The 18,479-nt window shown below is 45.0% G+C and overlaps 1 protein-coding gene across 1 annotated transcript in view; it reads right to left on the bottom strand.

Moving 5' to 3' along the window:
* Positions 1–644: 644 nt before the first annotated feature.
* LOC141986068 (transmembrane protease serine 11C-like) overlaps positions 645–18,479 on the bottom strand; it is a 61,580-nt gene continuing 43,745 nt past the window's right edge. Inside the window, exons 6-10 of the mRNA XM_074950228.1 lie at positions 10,140–10,178; positions 5,958–6,153; positions 4,965–5,224; positions 3,991–4,133; positions 645–806 (exon numbers count right to left, since the gene is read on the bottom strand). Of these exons, the coding sequence (XP_074806329.1) occupies positions 645–806; positions 3,991–4,133; positions 4,965–5,224; positions 5,958–6,153; positions 10,140–10,178 (800 nt within the window). The remainder of the gene's footprint in view (positions 807–3,990; positions 4,134–4,964; positions 5,225–5,957; positions 6,154–10,139; positions 10,179–18,479) is intronic.

An 18,479-nucleotide genomic window follows, 5' to 3' on the forward strand; every position in this document is an offset into this window, starting at 1 on the left:
ACAGAGTTCTGAGGTCAGCAATGATGTTGCAGTTTAAGATTAAGTCTGGTGGCCTAGCGCCAGGACCCTGCACTGCCATGCTGTGTACTCTGGTTTATTTCCAGTCCTCCTCAATCCATGTTCTGGAGCAGTGGGGGAGGCCAGGCTCTCAGCAACTGGAGGGAAATGCCCTAAGTCTTAATTGCAACCAGTGTCCTGTGATTGGTGAACTGTGCTGATAGGCTCTGAAAGGGGGAGCTGTCCAGGCTTGCTTGGCTAGAATAAAAGTAGCTAAGACTTTGGGCCCCAATGGAGGAGGAGGAGGGTAGCAAGGCTGGGGGAATCATCAGACCTTGGGACAGGTAACTCCCCCTTCCTGGGAAAAGTACATACACTTTTTAACTAGTAAAATAAATAAATCAGCAGCTTTTTGCATTTTGATGGGGTGCTTTCCTCTCCTCTAATAGGCCAGAGTGATTCGGAGAGGAGGCAGGTGATCTCACACATTCAGTGTAAATTCATAAGGGGTTATGGCATCTGCAGCAGTGAAGCTAGTGCTTGCTTTGGACAGGGATATAGGGATTAAATGACACCTTGTAGAGTTCCAGACGAGTATGACCTGCATACAGCCTGTGTAGCTTAGTCTGGTTGTGACTTCTGCTGCATTAGAGGCCAGTTTTTGAGGTGATCCAGTCGCGATAGTAAGTCACTCGTGTGTAGACTCCTGGCTTATTGGGTTTAGCACATTCATCTCCCCAGCTCACTATTCCTGCGAGGTACCACATTCCTCTCAAATCTGGACTAACCAGGGGGCCACCAGAGTCACCCTACGAGAGGAGGAAAAAAGAAATTTAGTGTACCAGAAAGGAAAATATAGCTATTTTCACAGGCAATAGAGTATGGAAAAGGATAGCTTCCTTTGATGAAAGATGGGAAGAGAGCATGATTTAAAGGAACACCATCAACCTGGAATTTAGTCACTTTCCAAAAACCAAGGGTACAGCTATACCGCAAACGAAGGTGTGATTGAAGCACAGGTAGGCATACCCATGTGAGTTTTAATCTAGCTAGCACGGGTAACAACAGTAGTGAAGATGTGGTGACACCAATTTCAGCGTGTGCCAGCAACCAGAGTAGGTATCCAGAGTCCCTAGTGGGCTTGCACTGAGATGGCTAGCCTGTGCCAAAGCCCATGCCACCACATCTTGGGCGGGGGGAAAGATAGTTCAGTGGTTTGAGCATTAGCCTGCTAAACCCAGGGTTGTGAGTTCAATCCTTGAGGGGGGCATTTAGGGATCTGGGGCAAAAATTGGGGATTGGCCCTGCTTTGAGCTGGGGGTTGGACTAGATGACCTCCTGAGGTCCCTTCCCACCCCAATATACTATGATTCTAGACTAAAGCTACCATGGGCATGTCTACCTAAGCTACACTCACACCTTCATTTGCAGTGCAGATGTGCCCTACAGCAGTGGTTCTCAACCAGAGGTACGCATACCCCTGGGGGTACTCAGAGGTCTTCCAGGGGGTACATCAACTCATTAGATATTTGCCTAGTTTTACAGCAGGCTACATAAAAAGCACTAGCAAAGTCAGTACAAACTAAAATTTATTACAGACAAGGACTTGTTTAACCTGCTCTATATAAGATACACTGACATGTAACAGGTTTCAGAGTAGCAGCCATGTTAGTTTGTATCCGCAAAAAGAACAGGAGGACTTGTGGCACTTTAGAGACTAACAAATTTATTTGAGCATAAGCTTTCGTGAGCTACAGCTCACTTCATCGGATGCATACAGTGGAAAATACAGTGGGGAGGATGAAGTGAGCTGTAGCTCACGAAAGCTTATGCTCAAATAAATTTGTTAGTCTCTAAGGTGCCACAAGTACTCCTATTCTTTTTACTGGCATGTAAGTACAATATTTATATTCCAATTGATTTATTTTATATTCTATGGTAAAAATGAGAAAGTCAGCAATTTGTCAGTAATAGTGTGCTGTGACACTTGTATTTTTATGTCTGATTTTGTAAGCAAGTAGTTTTGAAGTGAGGTGAAACTTGGGGTTACACAAGACAAATCAGACTCTTGAAAGGGGTACAGTAGTCTGGAAAGGTTGAGAGCCACTGCCCTACATGATAAGCTGTTTGTGGTTCTTTGCCAGCCATGGAGTCCCCCTGCCAGTTTCTGTGGTTTTACAATCCCATTTCCCAATTATAATTGTTTAAATTTCTCTCTCAACAGGGGAACCTGACTAAGGGCTTGATCTCAAGCCCACTGAAATCAGAGGGAGTCTTTCAGGGGAAACAGTAAAACAGCTGTACACAAAGTGCTGTCCAACGCTTACAGCAAATGGAACAAGAACAATATTTTTCCTGCTATCCTTTTCCTTCTAAATAATTTAGGTGTTACGTGTAACTATAGTAGGTTAAAACTAAGTTTTCAGTCAGAACTGTAGTTTTTAAGTTGATGACATTTCTTTAAATGTTAAACACATTAGCCTCTCAGATTTTAAATTCAGACACTGTATAAATAGCATCACACATAAATCAGATTGGTCTGGGAAGCTTACAGAATTTCCGGCAAGTTAGTGCTGGTATAACAGTGAATATATTCCCTTCCCCTCCCCAACTTTACCGAAAAATATAAATGACAGCCGTTCTCTATGTGGAGCAGAATGGGAACACAGGAACTAGGTTATCTGGACTGAAGATATTTAGGCCCCAATCCTGCAAAGACTTTTGCATATAATAATTTTGTGCACATTGAATTGAATGGGAATACTCACATGCATAAAGTTAAGCACATGCAAAACTCTTTGCAGGATTGGGGCCATAGTGGAGAGTTGTTAAGGAGTTAGACCCAACATTTAGACAAACTTTTCAGAACCTCAATAGAAATTTTAAAAATAGTGCCATGGAGACAGTTTTTGTCTGTATATGTTCCTGGCAGTCATTGCATGTCAAACATTGCAGCATCCCATGTACATCTTGTTGCTTTATAACAATCTTTAATTATTGTTTCAACCAGTTTTCCTGGTCCTGAAGCTGTCTTACTGCTCCGTAATGCCAAAGATCAGCCCTAGCACCTTTTAAAAAAGATAGGTACGTTTGCTGCTCTCCAGACCAGAAATTGATTTTAATGAGTGATTGTATTTTAATGAGTGATTGCTCAGCCACTTCATCCCTAAACTCCTTCAGAATTCTTGAATGGTTACTGTCTGGTCCTGGCTGCCTGCCGCTGCTGAATTTTTTAATGTTTGACACTTCGGTCTCAGAGGATGCCCCATTTTTATCACCTGAAAAAAAGCAGGTCCAGGTATCACTCAGAGTCAAATCTAACAAAGACAGTACAAAGTAATTTATTCCTTATGGGACAGATTCTCATTTATACTAAGGCCACTTTATGCCACTCTAGCTGTGTAAACGGGCCTTAAAATAGGCATAATTATAATTAATCTTAACTATGCTGTCATGACTAGCTTCAGCATAACAATTTACTCTCACATTAAGGCCCCTTTATAGAGCAGAGCCTGAGTGTAAATGAGAATCAGGCCCACGTTCCAGCAGAAAACAGATCACTTGACAACAAGAAGTCACTAGCTGCATGGCAGGGATGGAGGAAGGCTGAAGCAGCAACACGGGGAAGCCAGGAGATGGCAATACTTGTGGGAGCTGATGGGGAGTGACAAACTGTGCAGGCCATTGATGGGAGATAAAGATCAGGCACAAGCCAACTTTGAATTACCGGGCTCCAGTTCAATTTTGCACTTTTGGAATTTTACAAGTACTATCCTAGTTCTGTTAATATGAGTTTTATGTGCTAAACTGCATGTAATAAATGTTTTATTTTACAAACCTATTAGCCAGAGAGTCTTGGTTGAATCAGAACCCATATAAACAAAAAACCCAGGGAAGGAGCATACACAGTATTAGTTAAGATTTGGGGATCACTATATTTAATCATTCGAAGTCATTTTCCCTACTAATTCTCAGTATTGAGCTTAGACCTACCTGACAGGCATCTACTCCTCCTTCCAAGTATCCAGCACACAACATCCCAGGTGTGATGACCCCATCGTACACTTCTTTCCTATTGCAAGTGTTTGAGTCTATGAGTTTCACTGTTGCTTCCCGGAGAACATTAGAACTTGAGCCTGAAGGGAAAAAAATGACTCTACAAATATAAATCCTTTGCACTAGCTAAGATGTGGAAGAAGCATTTAGCATCTGTTCATGGGTGAGAGTGCTGAGCTGGGTTAAGAGCTGCTCCAGCTTGTACCACTTTTCATAGATGGAAGTAATATACGGGAGGAGTTGTACATACATTCTAATCAACATTATTTTATAGGAAGGGCTTGAAGGGTTCCACAGTAAAGAGCTGTGAGAAGATGACACACTCTCATATGAGGACATAAGGGTAGTATCACTGAGGTGGGAGAGGAGGCCTACCAGTCTATTTACTTCTAAGTACAGTACCATACAATGGAGCACAGGCTAATAATTTCAGCAAGTTACATGGAGCCAAGATGGCTAGTTCTATGGCTAGTTTTGTTCTGACTAAGAGTAAGCACCTATCTCCAGCTCAGTTTGCACCTCTGCTACATAGGTTATAATACGTATCTCACAAAGGTTTTGGGAAACCCCAGTCAAGGTCAGCACCCTGTTGTCATATTCACTGTACAAACACATTGCTAGACAGTGCCTGGAAAAAAGAGCTTGCAATCTAAAATGTATGGACAGAAACAGAATGTCAGACTCCTCCCTAGTTTCTGTTTCAGTGGCTGGCAGCTTTGTCTTTTTCCAACCCAACATTAGAGAGCAAGTAAATGCGGAATGTGTTTCTAATAGTTACACAAATCTATTCATTTTTTGCAAGGATTAAACAAGATGTGGCCACACAGCTGCTCTCAATTAAACAGTTAGTTGGACTCATCATTAATGTAAAACGTCAGATGTTTGGGTTTTTTGCAGATGGACGCACTCACCATCGTTGCTCAGTGCTCCCCAGCCTGTGATGACAGCGTCAGAATTATATGGGAAAATCTGAGATGGATCTGGCAGACAGACACGATGTACGATATCTGTAAAATCAACTCTTTTCGAGAGTTTCACAACCGCTATATCATAGTTGTGTGCTGGATAACGGTACTTTTCATGGACAATAATAGCCTTGACAAAGCGTTTCATTCTTGAAGGTCTTAAAAGAGTTCCAAAGGTAACGGTCCATACACGTGGGTTATTTGCTCTGGAAAAGATGAAAGAACTTTGTAGATATATTTAAGCCATGGAGATAAAGGTCTCTAAACTTGGTCCAGTGTAGGTAGCTCAAAACCTCACCCATACTTCCCCACAGAATCCTTGGAAGATCTTGGTGGAATGGGGAATTGGACCTACACCATCCCATCTGTATTACTCATTGGCCAAATAATAAATGTGGCCAGGTAGCTTCCCAATACACAAAATGAATACAGCACATACAGCAGGTAACCAGAGGTGTTTGCCTTGTCGTTTGCTGACCCTTAATCTATTCCAGTCTTTATATTGCCACACCCTTCAGAAGCAATCAGTCTTCACTATCTCCTTGGCTATTCAAAAAAGGAGTGATGGAACCATCAAATTCTAACCTCTGCTCCAGGGAACAACTCACACCACTGTCCATAGAAGGAAAGGGATAAGGTGGCCTAATGGCTCAAAAAAACATGTATATTTGGGCCAAGCTGTGATAGCATGAAATCATTCCTCTTGCTCTACCTGACCTTAGGCAGAGCAGCTTCCTTTGGAGCATCTTTCAGAGCCTTTTCCTCAGGGACTATTTTCTCCAGCTTCAGAACGATTGGTCACCGCTCTCTGCCTGAAACCCTGCAACTTTAATACAGCCCTTCCGGGGCTTGGCATTGGTTCTGAATGGAGCACCATTTGATGTGAAGGTCAGTACATACCACAACTTACTGCAGCCTCTTTCAGAGCTGGGAACTTACTTTCTAAAGCAGTGAGCTGCGGACAGAAGCCACGTGTTGCTGATCAGTGTTGCACCACAACGGTGGATGTTGTTCTGCTGTAAACTCGCTTGCCATGGCCAGTCCCCAAGCTCTGCAGATGCCACCCCTCCGACTATTCTTTTTGATGTTGAGGATGATTTTGATTTTGCTGATCTATTCTGTTGTAACCCGCAGACTGTCAAAATGGGGAGAGAGAAAGTAAGTCATTTCTCAATGTACTAATTGTGCTTGTTGATGCCTCTAGGCACATGTACAAAATGTACCATAAGAGAAAATGCAATTAGACCCTGTAATGACATGTCAAACTCAAAACGCTCCCTGAAATGGAGGCTGTCCACACCCACCCCTTCAAGTAAAAGTCTGAGAAAACAGATGAGTCTTGTGGAGAGCCATGAAGGTCAACCAACTCAGGCTCAATTGCATGACTAAGGGGAGCAAATTCTAGAGTCAGGAGCCCTTCACCCTGCACCCCACCCCCAGGGATTGTCAGTTTGAATGTCGCAGCTGGTCTCAGTTGCTGGGATAAAGCATCTCTCTAAGATAGGCGGGACCCATACCATGTAGTATTTTACAGAAAAAGCAGCATCTTAAGTTTCAGCCAGACAGGACGTGGAAGGCAGTGCAACATATGGAGCGTGCATGCAACGCTCTCTCAGTGAAACACTACTATAGAAGCTGGCAGCTGCAATTTGCACCAACTGAAGTTTCCAAATAGTCCTTGAGTGTAGCCTCAAGTAGAGCACGTTGCACTAATCCAAGCCGGAAGTGACAAAGGCATGGATAACCATAGTGAGGTGTGCATCTGGCAAGAAAGGTGATAAGATCTTTGCCAAGAGGAGACAAAGACAAGATTCTTGGTTTCTGCTACTACTGGAAATCCAGGAGTAGCTGACAGTCTGTCAGGTGTAAGGCCCTCAGCTGCACCTACTCAGTACTCCTAATACCTTAATGAGCCAGCTAGGCTGCCTGATGGGCTGCCCTGCCTGATTGGCTGAGAAAGCCAGAAGGCCAGTTGTTAAACCTAGCAGCAGCAGTAGCTTGCTGGCTGCTCAACACACATGTCCACGGACTCTCTGCCTTTTTGTGCTCATCTCTCCGAGCCCTGCTCCTGCTCTGCTCTTCCACAGCTCCAGCTCAGATCCTGACCAGCCTTGTTCTCATCCTGTCCCAGCCCTGCTCCTGCCTTCCCTGACTCCCGGTAATCTGGTTCCAATCCTTGGCTCTGGCTCCTGACTCTGACCCTGTCTCGACCCCAGGCTCTGGAATTCAGCCTCCAACCGCTAGGCCTGACTGCCTGTGACCTGGTCTCCTGACAGTTTGAGCAGCCCAAATTCTAAAACAGGGGAACTAGGCTGACAAGGTTCCAGATCAGTGGCTAGTACAGATCCCTCCTGGCCAATCTTTCCCTGCTCCTATTTCTGCTGTGCCCTCAGTTGTTCCCCACTAACCAATGCAGAGTGGGGCTCGTTATTAGCCGGCTGACTGGGGAAGCTCTGGCCTGGGCATTCCCATTCCTAAAGAAAGCAAGCCCACTCCTGGGCCAGCTTGAAGGCTTCATTCATACCATGGCCATGATCTTCGAGCGCAGAGCCGAGAGCACCCTTCGGGCATCACGGCAGCGACCTCAGCATGTTGCTAAGTATGCCAGAGCTGCGCTGCTTGGTAGCAGAGATTGAGCGGAATGAGGCCACGCAGTATTATCATTTCTGCTTCGGCCTAAATGATGACATCAAAGATGAGCTCACACGAGTGGACTCCCCGCCCACTTACTGACCTCAGTATAACGATTGACAACTGCCTGATGGAACGCAGCCAGGAAAGTAGTTCAGCTTCCCAGCTCCTGCCAGTCCTCCTGTCTCCAGCCCACCAACCTTCAGTGCTCTCCCCACAGCCCAAACCCATGCAGCTCAACAGAGAAAATGCAGCATCGGGACTATGCCTGTACTGTGGAAGACCAGGGCACTTCGCACTGGACTGCCCTGCGAAGGTCCACTCTGCACCCTGCTCAGGGAATGCCAAGCTGCAGCCCCCAGAGGGTACCTGCCTCTTATTGGTACCCAGCATCCATACCTGTCTGCTGATACATTGGGAATGACTAGGTGTGTACTGACATCTCCAACTCCCTCTGCAAGCCCACACCCCTCCATCTCCAAGGTCCACCTGGAGGCACTGGTGGATTCTGATGCCTCTGGCAACTTCATGGATCAGGACTTTGTATGAGTCTATCAGATCCCCACCTAACGCAAGGACACTCCAGACTTGGTAGAATCTATTGATGGCTCGCTCATTTCATCAGGCCCAGTTACCCCCCAGACCACACCACAATGTAATGACTCTCCAGGGTCACCAAGAAACCCTTCAGTTTGGACTTATCTGAGCACCACACTTTCCATTTGTTCTCAGCATGCCCTGGCTCACTACTCATGACCCATGCATTCATTGGCGGGCAGGCACAATACAGTTTGGCTCCCCACATCGCCAACAATTCTTTCCCTGGAATCCAAATATGGGGATCGTAGACTGGGAGCCTTCCTTGAGATTCCGAGTCTGATCAAGTTAATCCCCAGGGAGTCTTATTACCCACTGCAGTCCACTACACTGCCTCCATGTTACCACTTAAATATAAAGATTTTCCTGATGTGTTCGAGAAACAGAATGCAGATGTTTTGCCACTCCATTGCAGCTATAACTGTCCCATCATCTTTCAGCCCACTCCAATCCTCTTTGTCCACATCTGCTTCCTTTCGGAGCCAGAACTTCAGGCTCTCCACAACTACCTCCAGGAATATCTACAAAAGTGGTTTATCCGTCCTTCCATGTCTCCAGCTGGGGCTCCAATTTTCTTTGAGAAGAAAAAAGATGGATCAATAAGGCGTTGTGTGTTGACTATCAGGTGTTAAACAAAGTCACAATTCTAAATCAATGTCCTCTCCCTCTCATTAACGTGCTTTTACAAAAGACTCCACTCTGCAAAGGTTTTTACTAAGCTGGACCTTCACGGGGCCTATAACTTTGTCCCGAATAGAGAGGGAGATGAGTGGAAGACCTCCTTCCATATGTGGTACAGACACTGAGCGCCTGGTCATGCCATTCGGCCTGTGCAATGCCCCAACAACATTTCAATACTTCATAAACAATATCTTCAGAGATGTGTTAGACTGCCATGTAGTCATTTATCTGGATGACATACTCATCTTTTCTGACGATCAGGCTTCTCATCATCAGCATGTCCATGGCATCCTAGACTTTGCCAATGCCATCTATATGCAAAGCCCAAAAAATGCAAATTTGACCTGGATACAATAGAATTCCTTGGTTACTTATCTCCTCTGAGGGAATAACGAGGGACGCATGCAAGGTGGTAGTCACCTCCGACTGTGCTGCAACAAAGGACACCAGTGGGGTCCAATGGTTCCTAGGTTTTTCTAACTTCTACCGGTGGTTTATTGAGGGATTTTCCACCCTAGTTGCTCCTCTGACCACTCTTCTGTGAAAAGGAGTCTGGTTCACCTGGGCCTTGGAAACCCATGTAGTAGAGAGAGGGGAATGGTGTTTCTACTGGAAGTGGCCAGGTTTCTTGTCCAAGTGCTCACAGCCCACAAGAACCTGGAATATCTCCGAGCAGCCAGATACTTCAACCAACAACAGATCCACTGGTCCCTCTTCTTCATCCAGCTTGACATCATAATTCCCTATTGCCCAGGAGTCAGAAATGGGAAGGCTAACGCTCTGTGCCATAAGGCTGAGTACCTGGAACAGGTGAGAAGACTCCCTCTGCAATTCTAAAGGCATCCAACTTCATCAGTGGCACAGCAGACAACAGTGTAATGGAGTCACATCAGCTCAGATCCGCCAGACTCTGGAGAATGTGGACGCCTCATTCGGGCAAGCCTCACGCAGGGTGGGAGGCTCAGGTGAGCCCCGTGTGGTGTCCCGTTTTCCCTTTGGGAAATATGGTCACCCTAGTAAAACCAGAAGGAATTGGGAAGATGCATCCCCCATGACTGTGCAAGGCTCCTAAGTTCACTGCGGCTCTGTGTCAAATGTAAGGTCAAATCATTCAAGAGAAAAAGAGGAAGCTTTTAAAGGGCCAGAAAAATGCTCAGAGACTATTTTTTAAAATAGTCAGGGAATTGCCAACCATGCAGTGCTTTCACTTACAGTCATTGAAGAGGGTTTCAGCTCTCTCTCTCCTCAGATCTGAAATAAACAAACAAACAGAGTGAGTTCAGCACAGCCAGGGCTTTTTAACCTATTAATGCAGCTTAAATTCGGCCCAGCCCATAGTAAAGGGTGGGGTGGAGCTGAACTGCTACAGAGGAATCATTTGGAGGTGGAATATTTCCCGCTGTGCATCCACTACTATATCCCCTGATGGGGTACAACTTGGTCTCTCTCTAAACAGCCAGCCATCTCCTATGGACCAGAGCACAGGGTCTGAAATTCTGCCCGGGAACTGCAGAAGGCTCCGTATGCTCCCCCCACCACACTCTGCAGCAGCATAAGGGTCAGACACAATCTGGCCCTGAGACTGTGAGCTCTTCAGGGCAGATACCATGGCACAGCTCCCCAGTGGGTGTAGTTCATCAGCGTTGGCTCTGACTTCAGTGGAGCTAAGACAACTTCCACCACCTGCGGATCTGCTCCCACAGCTTCTTATTTGGACTGGGAGGTGCCTGGCACAATTTTGGAGGCGGAAATCAATAAATAAAATTAATACTAATAATTTGGTGTGTAACTGTGGGGCATTGATGGCACTGTTGAAATACTTTCCTCCCCCAATTCATTACATCATATCTATGGTGTGATTCAGCACTCACTGAAGTCTGTGTAAAGGTTGTCAGTGATGTTAATGGGCACAGAGTCAGGCCCACAAACATCAATATAGTCCCCTGGCTACAACACCCCCTTTCTAACTGGAGCCCCATTCCTGGTTACTTGCAGGCCAGTGGAAAAATGCACCTGTTCAATAACATTTTGAAGTTGTCCAGTGACTCTTGAACAGCAACCAACACCTAGTATCACCCGATACCGATCCTCATCCACGTCCCTCTCCTCTGCCTTCTCTACCGTCACCTAGTATCACCCGATACTGATCTTCATCCACGTCCCTCTCCTCTGCCTTCTCTACCGTCACCTAGTATCACCCGATACCGATCTTCATCCACGTCCCTCTCCTCTGCCTTCTCTTTACCTTACTATATCTGGGTTCTGATCGAAAACCAACACCAAGCAGTGGGGATCTTTCCACTGAATTCAATGGGCTTTGGATCACACACCTTGTCTGTTGTGTTAATAATCAGTGGCATTCTGCTTCTAGGCTTGACACTCCTTTCTATATGTTCAGTGAATTCAGTTTGTTTGCAGTCAGCAACTACTGCATCTAGGCTAATTAATTTCGTTAAGTTAAAAAAAGGTATGTTATGATACAAAAACCAAAACCCACCTGTCCACACACACATCTTAACTTCTGCGAGCATTTAGCAGAGGGAAGGATAATGTTAAAGAAATAGACTGCTGTCATTGTGCAGCTGCTGTGTTACTTTGTAGGGATGGGGGAAATTATTTATGACTGAATTTAAACAATGATTCACTGTTCTTCTTTGTAGTGGAAGATTATTGGCATAATCAAGGTAGATGATTTTGATCAGTGATCAAGTGGCCACTTGTGGGCTCCAAACACAGTATAAGTGCTCACTCCTGTACACACTCCACTGCAAAAGGATAAATCCCTAACTAGGCTCGGAAGGTTTGATTTTAACGTTATGGATTTTGAGGGATAACATTGATGTTTATTTCCAAAATATAGTCATTCAAAATTTACTGATTTAAAACACTAACAGCCAGATTTTCACAAGTGCTCAGCCCTCAGCAGCTCCCACTGAAAATGTTGTTTCATGGGTTACGCAATGAGAAGAATGGGAGTATTCATTTCTTACTAATTTCCAGCCAGATGCAATTAACAGCAAAGAAGTGCCCGCACCTCTTCTCTACAGCTGCAAGATATAAGAAGCTTTCAGCATTCCCTCTTTGTTAATTTCAAATATTGACAACGGACTTCTTTTTCTTTTTGCCACTCTTGGGATGGAGAGACATATAACTATTAAAAGCTTAAGTATAAAGCCTGCAATTAGTTACCATCACTTACATTAGGTTGCAAAACCAATCGCGGAGACAAACAAATCAGCCAGCCTGTTCCAGCCCGTGCCAGAAGCAATTCAGTTGGTATGTTTTCACTGATCTGAGTTTTGCTGTGAGTCTCGCATCTGTACTGCTAAGCAGCTGTCTCTCTCTCTCTCTACTTCCCTTTCTAGCACCTGATAGTTGCCTAGGTTATTTATGTTGGAAGTGGCACATACCTTATACTGGGCCAAATTCAGCTGTGACTTATACTTGTTGCCTTCAGGGGGGTTGCATGGATGTAACTGAAAGGAGAATTTGGCCACTTACTTTTTGCCTTTTTGGGAAGGTGTAAAGGTCTACAAAGAAACTAATGTATGTTCCCTCTGTCTGTACAGCTTCATTTTTAGCATGTTTTATGGTATTCCATATAATCTAGGTCTGTGCAGATCATGCAAAGTCATGTCAACCCTCCACTGGGGCGGGCAGCATGATGGGAAGTGCCTGCAAAGTACATGAGCGTATGTCCTAAGGTAGGAGTGTTACTTTTTTTGGGGGGGAGGGGACAGCTGCACAGTGGCCCGGCCCATGCCCCCTACACTGAAGGCTGGGAGTGAAGTGGCATAGGAAACACTGCAGGAGCTCATCCCTACCAAAGGTCCCTCTAGGACTGGGAAAGGACCCCTCATGTGACCAGATCACTGGCGTCAGACTGCTTTGAGCCACTAGCATGTTACAAAGCAGGCTTTGCACTGTAGAGAATTGGAGCTCAGGTCAAAAATTTCAAACATGGGTTTATAAAGTTAGGTGACAAAGGCCAAAACCAGGGGCCTAAAATTAGAGCATCTGTGAGGATTCAGAAGCCTTAAATACGTGGCATGATTTTCGCAAGTGAGGAGCATGAGCAGCACCCATTTAAAAAAAAAAAACCAAAAAAACCAAAACAATGGGAGCTGCTGGGTACTCAGCCCTTATTGTTGTGCTTCCATATGGATTTAGGTGTCTTGGCTTCTTGCATAATTTGAAACGTTTGGCCTTAGTTTTTCCCCCTTCTTTGTGGTTTTTTTGAATGTATTTTGAGTGAAGTTAGGGCCCTAAAAGGAACTGGATGGATAGCCTCACAAGGTGAATCCACAGCATCGTCAACAGCTGGACTTCCGCATGGTTCCCTGCCAACATGCCTCAGCCCTGTCTCCAAAGAGTGCTTATTTATTCCATAACCTTGCTGATCAGGCTAGCAATTAGGGCCAACTGTGCTGTTCTGTCCTGTCTTCTTGGGCCAAGGCCAAACCGCTGTCTCCTAATATCTTGGGACCGACATGGCTACAACAACACTGTGTATATCATTCAGTCTTTCTGAACTGGGAATAGTTTCCTAAATGTGTAAAGACCTTTAAGTAATACAGTTGCCCTCACATGTAACCAATTAAGAAATCTTGAAAGCCACTTTGTGAATTATTAGTTTCAGTCGCCTATAAATCAGATAACTGAGGTATAAATTTCATTTTTAATTGCAAGTATATGTACTTAAGCAGATATCAAAAGTGAAAGAATATGTTTAGATTGTTAATAGGGTATTACAGACCAACAATGAAGGGTGGAATTTTCCAAGGAGCTGAAGGTAGTTGGGTACCCACCTTCTATTGGGTATTTGTACATTCCAGCCTACCTTTTTAAAATTTCAGAGGTATGAATGTTTCAGAGATTTAAAGTTTCATAAACTAACGCTGCATAATGAATGTGATTTGCTCCTCACTAGGAATGTCCAGAGAGGATATATAGAGAAAAATATATTCATATTTTAATGTTGCTAAACAACATTTCAGTGTCAGTATCAGAAAAGCTAGTCTTTTACCTCTTACTGATTTTCTTTTTGGTTGCAGGGGCCATTGTTTGTATGAAGGAAGGAAAAAATAAAGTGTAAGATCCCCATTAACATAAATGGAGCTTGGATTTCACTCAGGTAGTTTACACAGTGCAAATGTATGCATAACTAGGAAGACTCATGCATGTCAACAGTTTTGCACAGGTAACTGCATTATCTTCTAGGCACACGAATTTCCCATTTCAGTTCCACTAGGAACTTTTATTTTCCCCAGTAGTTTCTGCATGCAATTTTTGCATAAATATGAACAGAACTGGTGCTTTTAAAGGCAATCTAATAATATAGCTTGCTCCTGTATATTTGAAAGTGTTTCCAGGTACTGCACCCAAACGTGCAGGGTAGTGACGATTAAAATGAAAAATATTAAGAAAGAAAAATATGGACACCCAAACCATCACTAAGCCATCTGGGGCATATGACTGAATCAAAGATATTTGTGCTTCTTTATCTGAAAGAAAAGTAAGCCCCTCAAAAGCTAAGTTTTCTGGCACTGTAAAAGTGAAATTGGTATTAATTCCAATCGAAACAGCCCTTCTTTAAGTGGCAAATTCTTCACTGTTTAAGATGCACAGATGCAGTTAAACATTTGTACAAAGACCACATATTTCTGTTGGCAAGTGAAATTGGCACTAGGGATAGGCTAGCTAGTGGGGGTAAAACAACAAATCTCCGAATCTTTGCCAAGTATTCAAACTGACCCCACACTACAGCTCTTGGGGGGGGTGTCTGAAATTTAGTATGTAACCCCCAATATTGATTTTGGGCACCTCTGTACTTCAAGGTTCCAGGCAGATGAGAAGAAAACATGAACAGGATGATCCTGCAGTATTTTTGGCCAGATGGACAATAAAGAGTACTGGAAATCTCATGACAGACTATGCAGTTTTACAGGCGTATACCCCAATCCTGCAAACTTTTATAGCGCTTGGGTAACTTTAAGTATGTGAGTAGTCCCATTGCAGGATCAGGGCCTTAAACAGTTTGGACCGTTCTAAAAGGGTGTGATAAGAAATCCAGTGTTGTAGGTGCTTAACTGAGCCAACCCTCTCGCCCTTTAGAATTTCTCCTGTCACTAAGCAATAGACAATTGATCACCACTGCTGGGGTCTGGTCATGCTGAGCAAGCCCCAGACACCCAATGAAATAAAGCTTCATCTTTGCCTTTCGTGATCAGTTAAAAATAGAAAGACAAAAAGTTAGGCAAACTCTCAGGCTTCATCTAGAGATTTATTCACCTTTGTGTTGCGTAGGAAAAGTCGAGTCCAAGCCCAATCTGTCACTATAGTGTGAGGAGAAGGAGTGTTTCTGAAGAACAAGCTCAGGGTCTAGCCATGGCTGCAGAAGCGGGGAAGCAAATGTCATACCTGTAGCAGGAGTACATGGTTTTGCTGCACAAGGAAAACAGGCCATGAAGAATGCAGCATGCGCTGTTGTAACTGCACAACCAGTCCATGCCAAGCCACTGGCTTAGGTGGAAAGATTCCTGCTCTACAATACTTCTTAGATCCTCTGTACAACACGGCCTCTATACAGGGGGGGTAGGGGAAGGTCTGGCCCACTATACATTACCCCTTCTAAGAAACAGCACACCTCTGATTTCCAACCATTTTCACAATAAACTCCTCAAAAGGGGACCACAAACTATACCTTGCAACATTAAGCCTTGCCTCAAGGGGACCAGAACTTGCAGTCTTTAATAACAGTTTGTGACGGGATAGGGAGACCCCATCCAGCGCGGGGTGAGTTCACCCTATCCTTCAAGCTGCCCCCTGTCTCCAGGACATGAGACCTAAGGGCAGGAGTCCGTAGAGATGCTTTGATCCATAGGGTTTTAAGGCCCAATGGCTGGAATCTATGGAATCGCCTTGCTCCAAAGGGCAATAGGGTCACGTCACCCACATCCGGGCGGCGGGGGGGAGGGCAGCCCTTCTCTGCTGGGCAGTAAGGCCTAGCTGCCAGAGTCCATAGGGGTATCTCGGGGTTTGCAAGGCAGTAAGGCCCAATGGCCAAAGTCAACAGAGATACCCTGGGTCTACAGGGCAGTAAGGCCTAGCAGCCAGAGTCATTAATGATACTCTGGGTTCACCAGCAGCCAGGTCTAGTGGCCAGAGTCGACAGAGATACCCCTCCGGGCATGGCTGCATGGCCTACTGGCTAGAGTCAATAAAGTTGCCCTCCGGGCAGGGCTGTATAGCCTAACAGCCGGAGCCACCTTCTGGGCGCAGCTATATGGCCTACCGGCCAGAGTCAATAAAGTCGCTCTCTGGGCGGGGTTGTACGGCCCAGCGGCCGGAGTCACTAAAGTTGCCCTCTGAGCGGGGCTGTATGGTCAAGCAGGGGCGTGGTGGCCAAGTAGGGGGATCTGGGCCATCCCTGCTCCACTGAGTCCCAGCCCAGGGCCTTGGCAGTGGCGAGTGTGTCTGTCACTGGGTCAGCAGGGATCCATCCGCAACACTCAGGACAATGGTTCTTCGGCTGGTGCAACTCCCTGTAGTTCTGACCTCCCTGGGGTGTCCATAGGTAGCTGGGCATCTGTGTGGGTCTCAGCACCTCTCGCTTCTGTGGTCCAGGGCCCCAGTGGTTCCTGGACAGGAGCTGGCAAGGAGCTTCAGGCAGTAAGCCCAGCCAGGCTGCTCCCTCTTATACTGCTGCTACAGCTCGAGCATGCCCAGTAGGGATGTGGGGGTGTGGCTTCCTCTGCCCACAGTGAGGAGTTAACCCTTCCCCATCCAGTGCGGTGTGAGTTCACCCCATCACACAGTTAAATATTATTCAGTCTATTAATGTATCTTCCAGCCAGCTTTTGCATACACGTTGAATAGCGTCTGGTTGTTTCTTTCTGCAGGTGCACTGCTTTTGTACTTCAGTTCCATCCAGACACATGTTGAGGCTCAACAATCTCTCACCAATGCTTCAGAAATCAGTCCCATCTCTTGTTTTCTTCTCAGCAAATCAGAAGGGAGGAAGGATGGGCCAGTAGTGAGGGTGCTAGCCTGGGGCCACGTCTAAACGAGTGAACTTACAGCAACACAGCTGTACTGATGCAGTTGCACCACTGTAAGATCGCTTGTGTAGCCGCTCTACGCCAATGGGAGAGAGCTCTCCCGTCAACATAATAAAACTACATCAACAAAACGTTTTTCCACACCCCTGAGTGACATACATTTTACCAGCATAAGTGGTAGTGTAGACATGGCACTCAGAAGACTAGGGTTCCAGTCCTTGCTCCACTACGGACTTGGGCAAGTTCCCCTGTTAGTCTCTCTGTGCCCCAGTTCCCCATCTGCCCAATGGGGATAACAGCACTGCCCTCCCTCACAGGTGGTTGTGAGAATGAATACAGTAAAGATTGAGACTTGCTCAGGAGCTACATTAATAAAGGTACATGGAAGTATCATGGATAGTTGAAAGTTGGGGTCTCTCATTACTGTGGTGTTCTAGGAGTGTACCAGAAAACACAGAGACCAGCTTCCTGGGGGTGGGCAGGGACTCTGGACAAAGCTGGGATAAATTCATCCCACTGCATACTTATGGAATATACACGGTAAACTCTCTCCTGAAAACACACTTCTGATTCTGCTGACTATGTTTGAATTTTAATTTCCTCCTGAAAGTTGAGCAATTTTGTGACAATTGCCCGAGGGACTTTATCTGCAGATGATATAATTCTCACACATGCCCCACTTGCACTGAGCAGGGCTGAGGCAGGCAGAGGATGGTGTGAAAGTTAAGACAAAATATCACTGCTTTTCCTCTCTGGGTGCCCCGTTCACTCCCCTACCGATGTCAGTGGGAGTTGCACACAGACCTATGATTTTTTCTGTCAACAAAATTGTAATCCTGTCCCTCTCAACTTTCTATTTAGGAAGACTGTCCCTATTTTAACTCAGATTTATCGGTCACAATTTATATTAAGCTTCCATGTGTGAAAGGTTTATAAAGGGTTACTAAATGATTTCTAGATTTCACAAGCATGTTACATGAGTATCACGTGTTACAGATTGTTAGAAGCACATCAGAAGGTGTTATAGTTATAAGCAATCTATTGACCTAATAGACTCTATAACAATGAATTAACTATTTATTGGAAATATCTATTAATCATTAAACCACCCATAATAAGTAGTTTATAATTGCATCTGTTCCAGACTGGGATGTGTTTGGAACAAGTTGATAAATTAAATAGTGATACATCACCAGGACTAGATGGTATTCATCTGAGAGTTCTGAAGGAACTCAAATTCTGTACCCGATGACTGGAGGATAGCTAATGTGACATCAATTTAAAAAAACAACAACTCCAGAAGCAATCCTGGGAGTTACAGGCCGGTAAGTCTAACTTCAGTACCAGGCAAATTGGTTGAAACTATAGTAAAGAACAGAATTATCAGACACATAAATGAACACGATTTGCTGGGGAAGAGTCAACATGGCTTTTGTAAAGGGAAATCATGCCTCACCAATCTATTAGAATTCTTTGAGGGGGTCAACAAGCA

This window comes from Natator depressus, chromosome 4 (genome assembly GCF_965152275.1).
Source record: "Natator depressus isolate rNatDep1 chromosome 4, rNatDep2.hap1, whole genome shotgun sequence".
Lineage (NCBI taxonomy): Eukaryota > Metazoa > Chordata > Testudines > Cheloniidae > Natator > Natator depressus.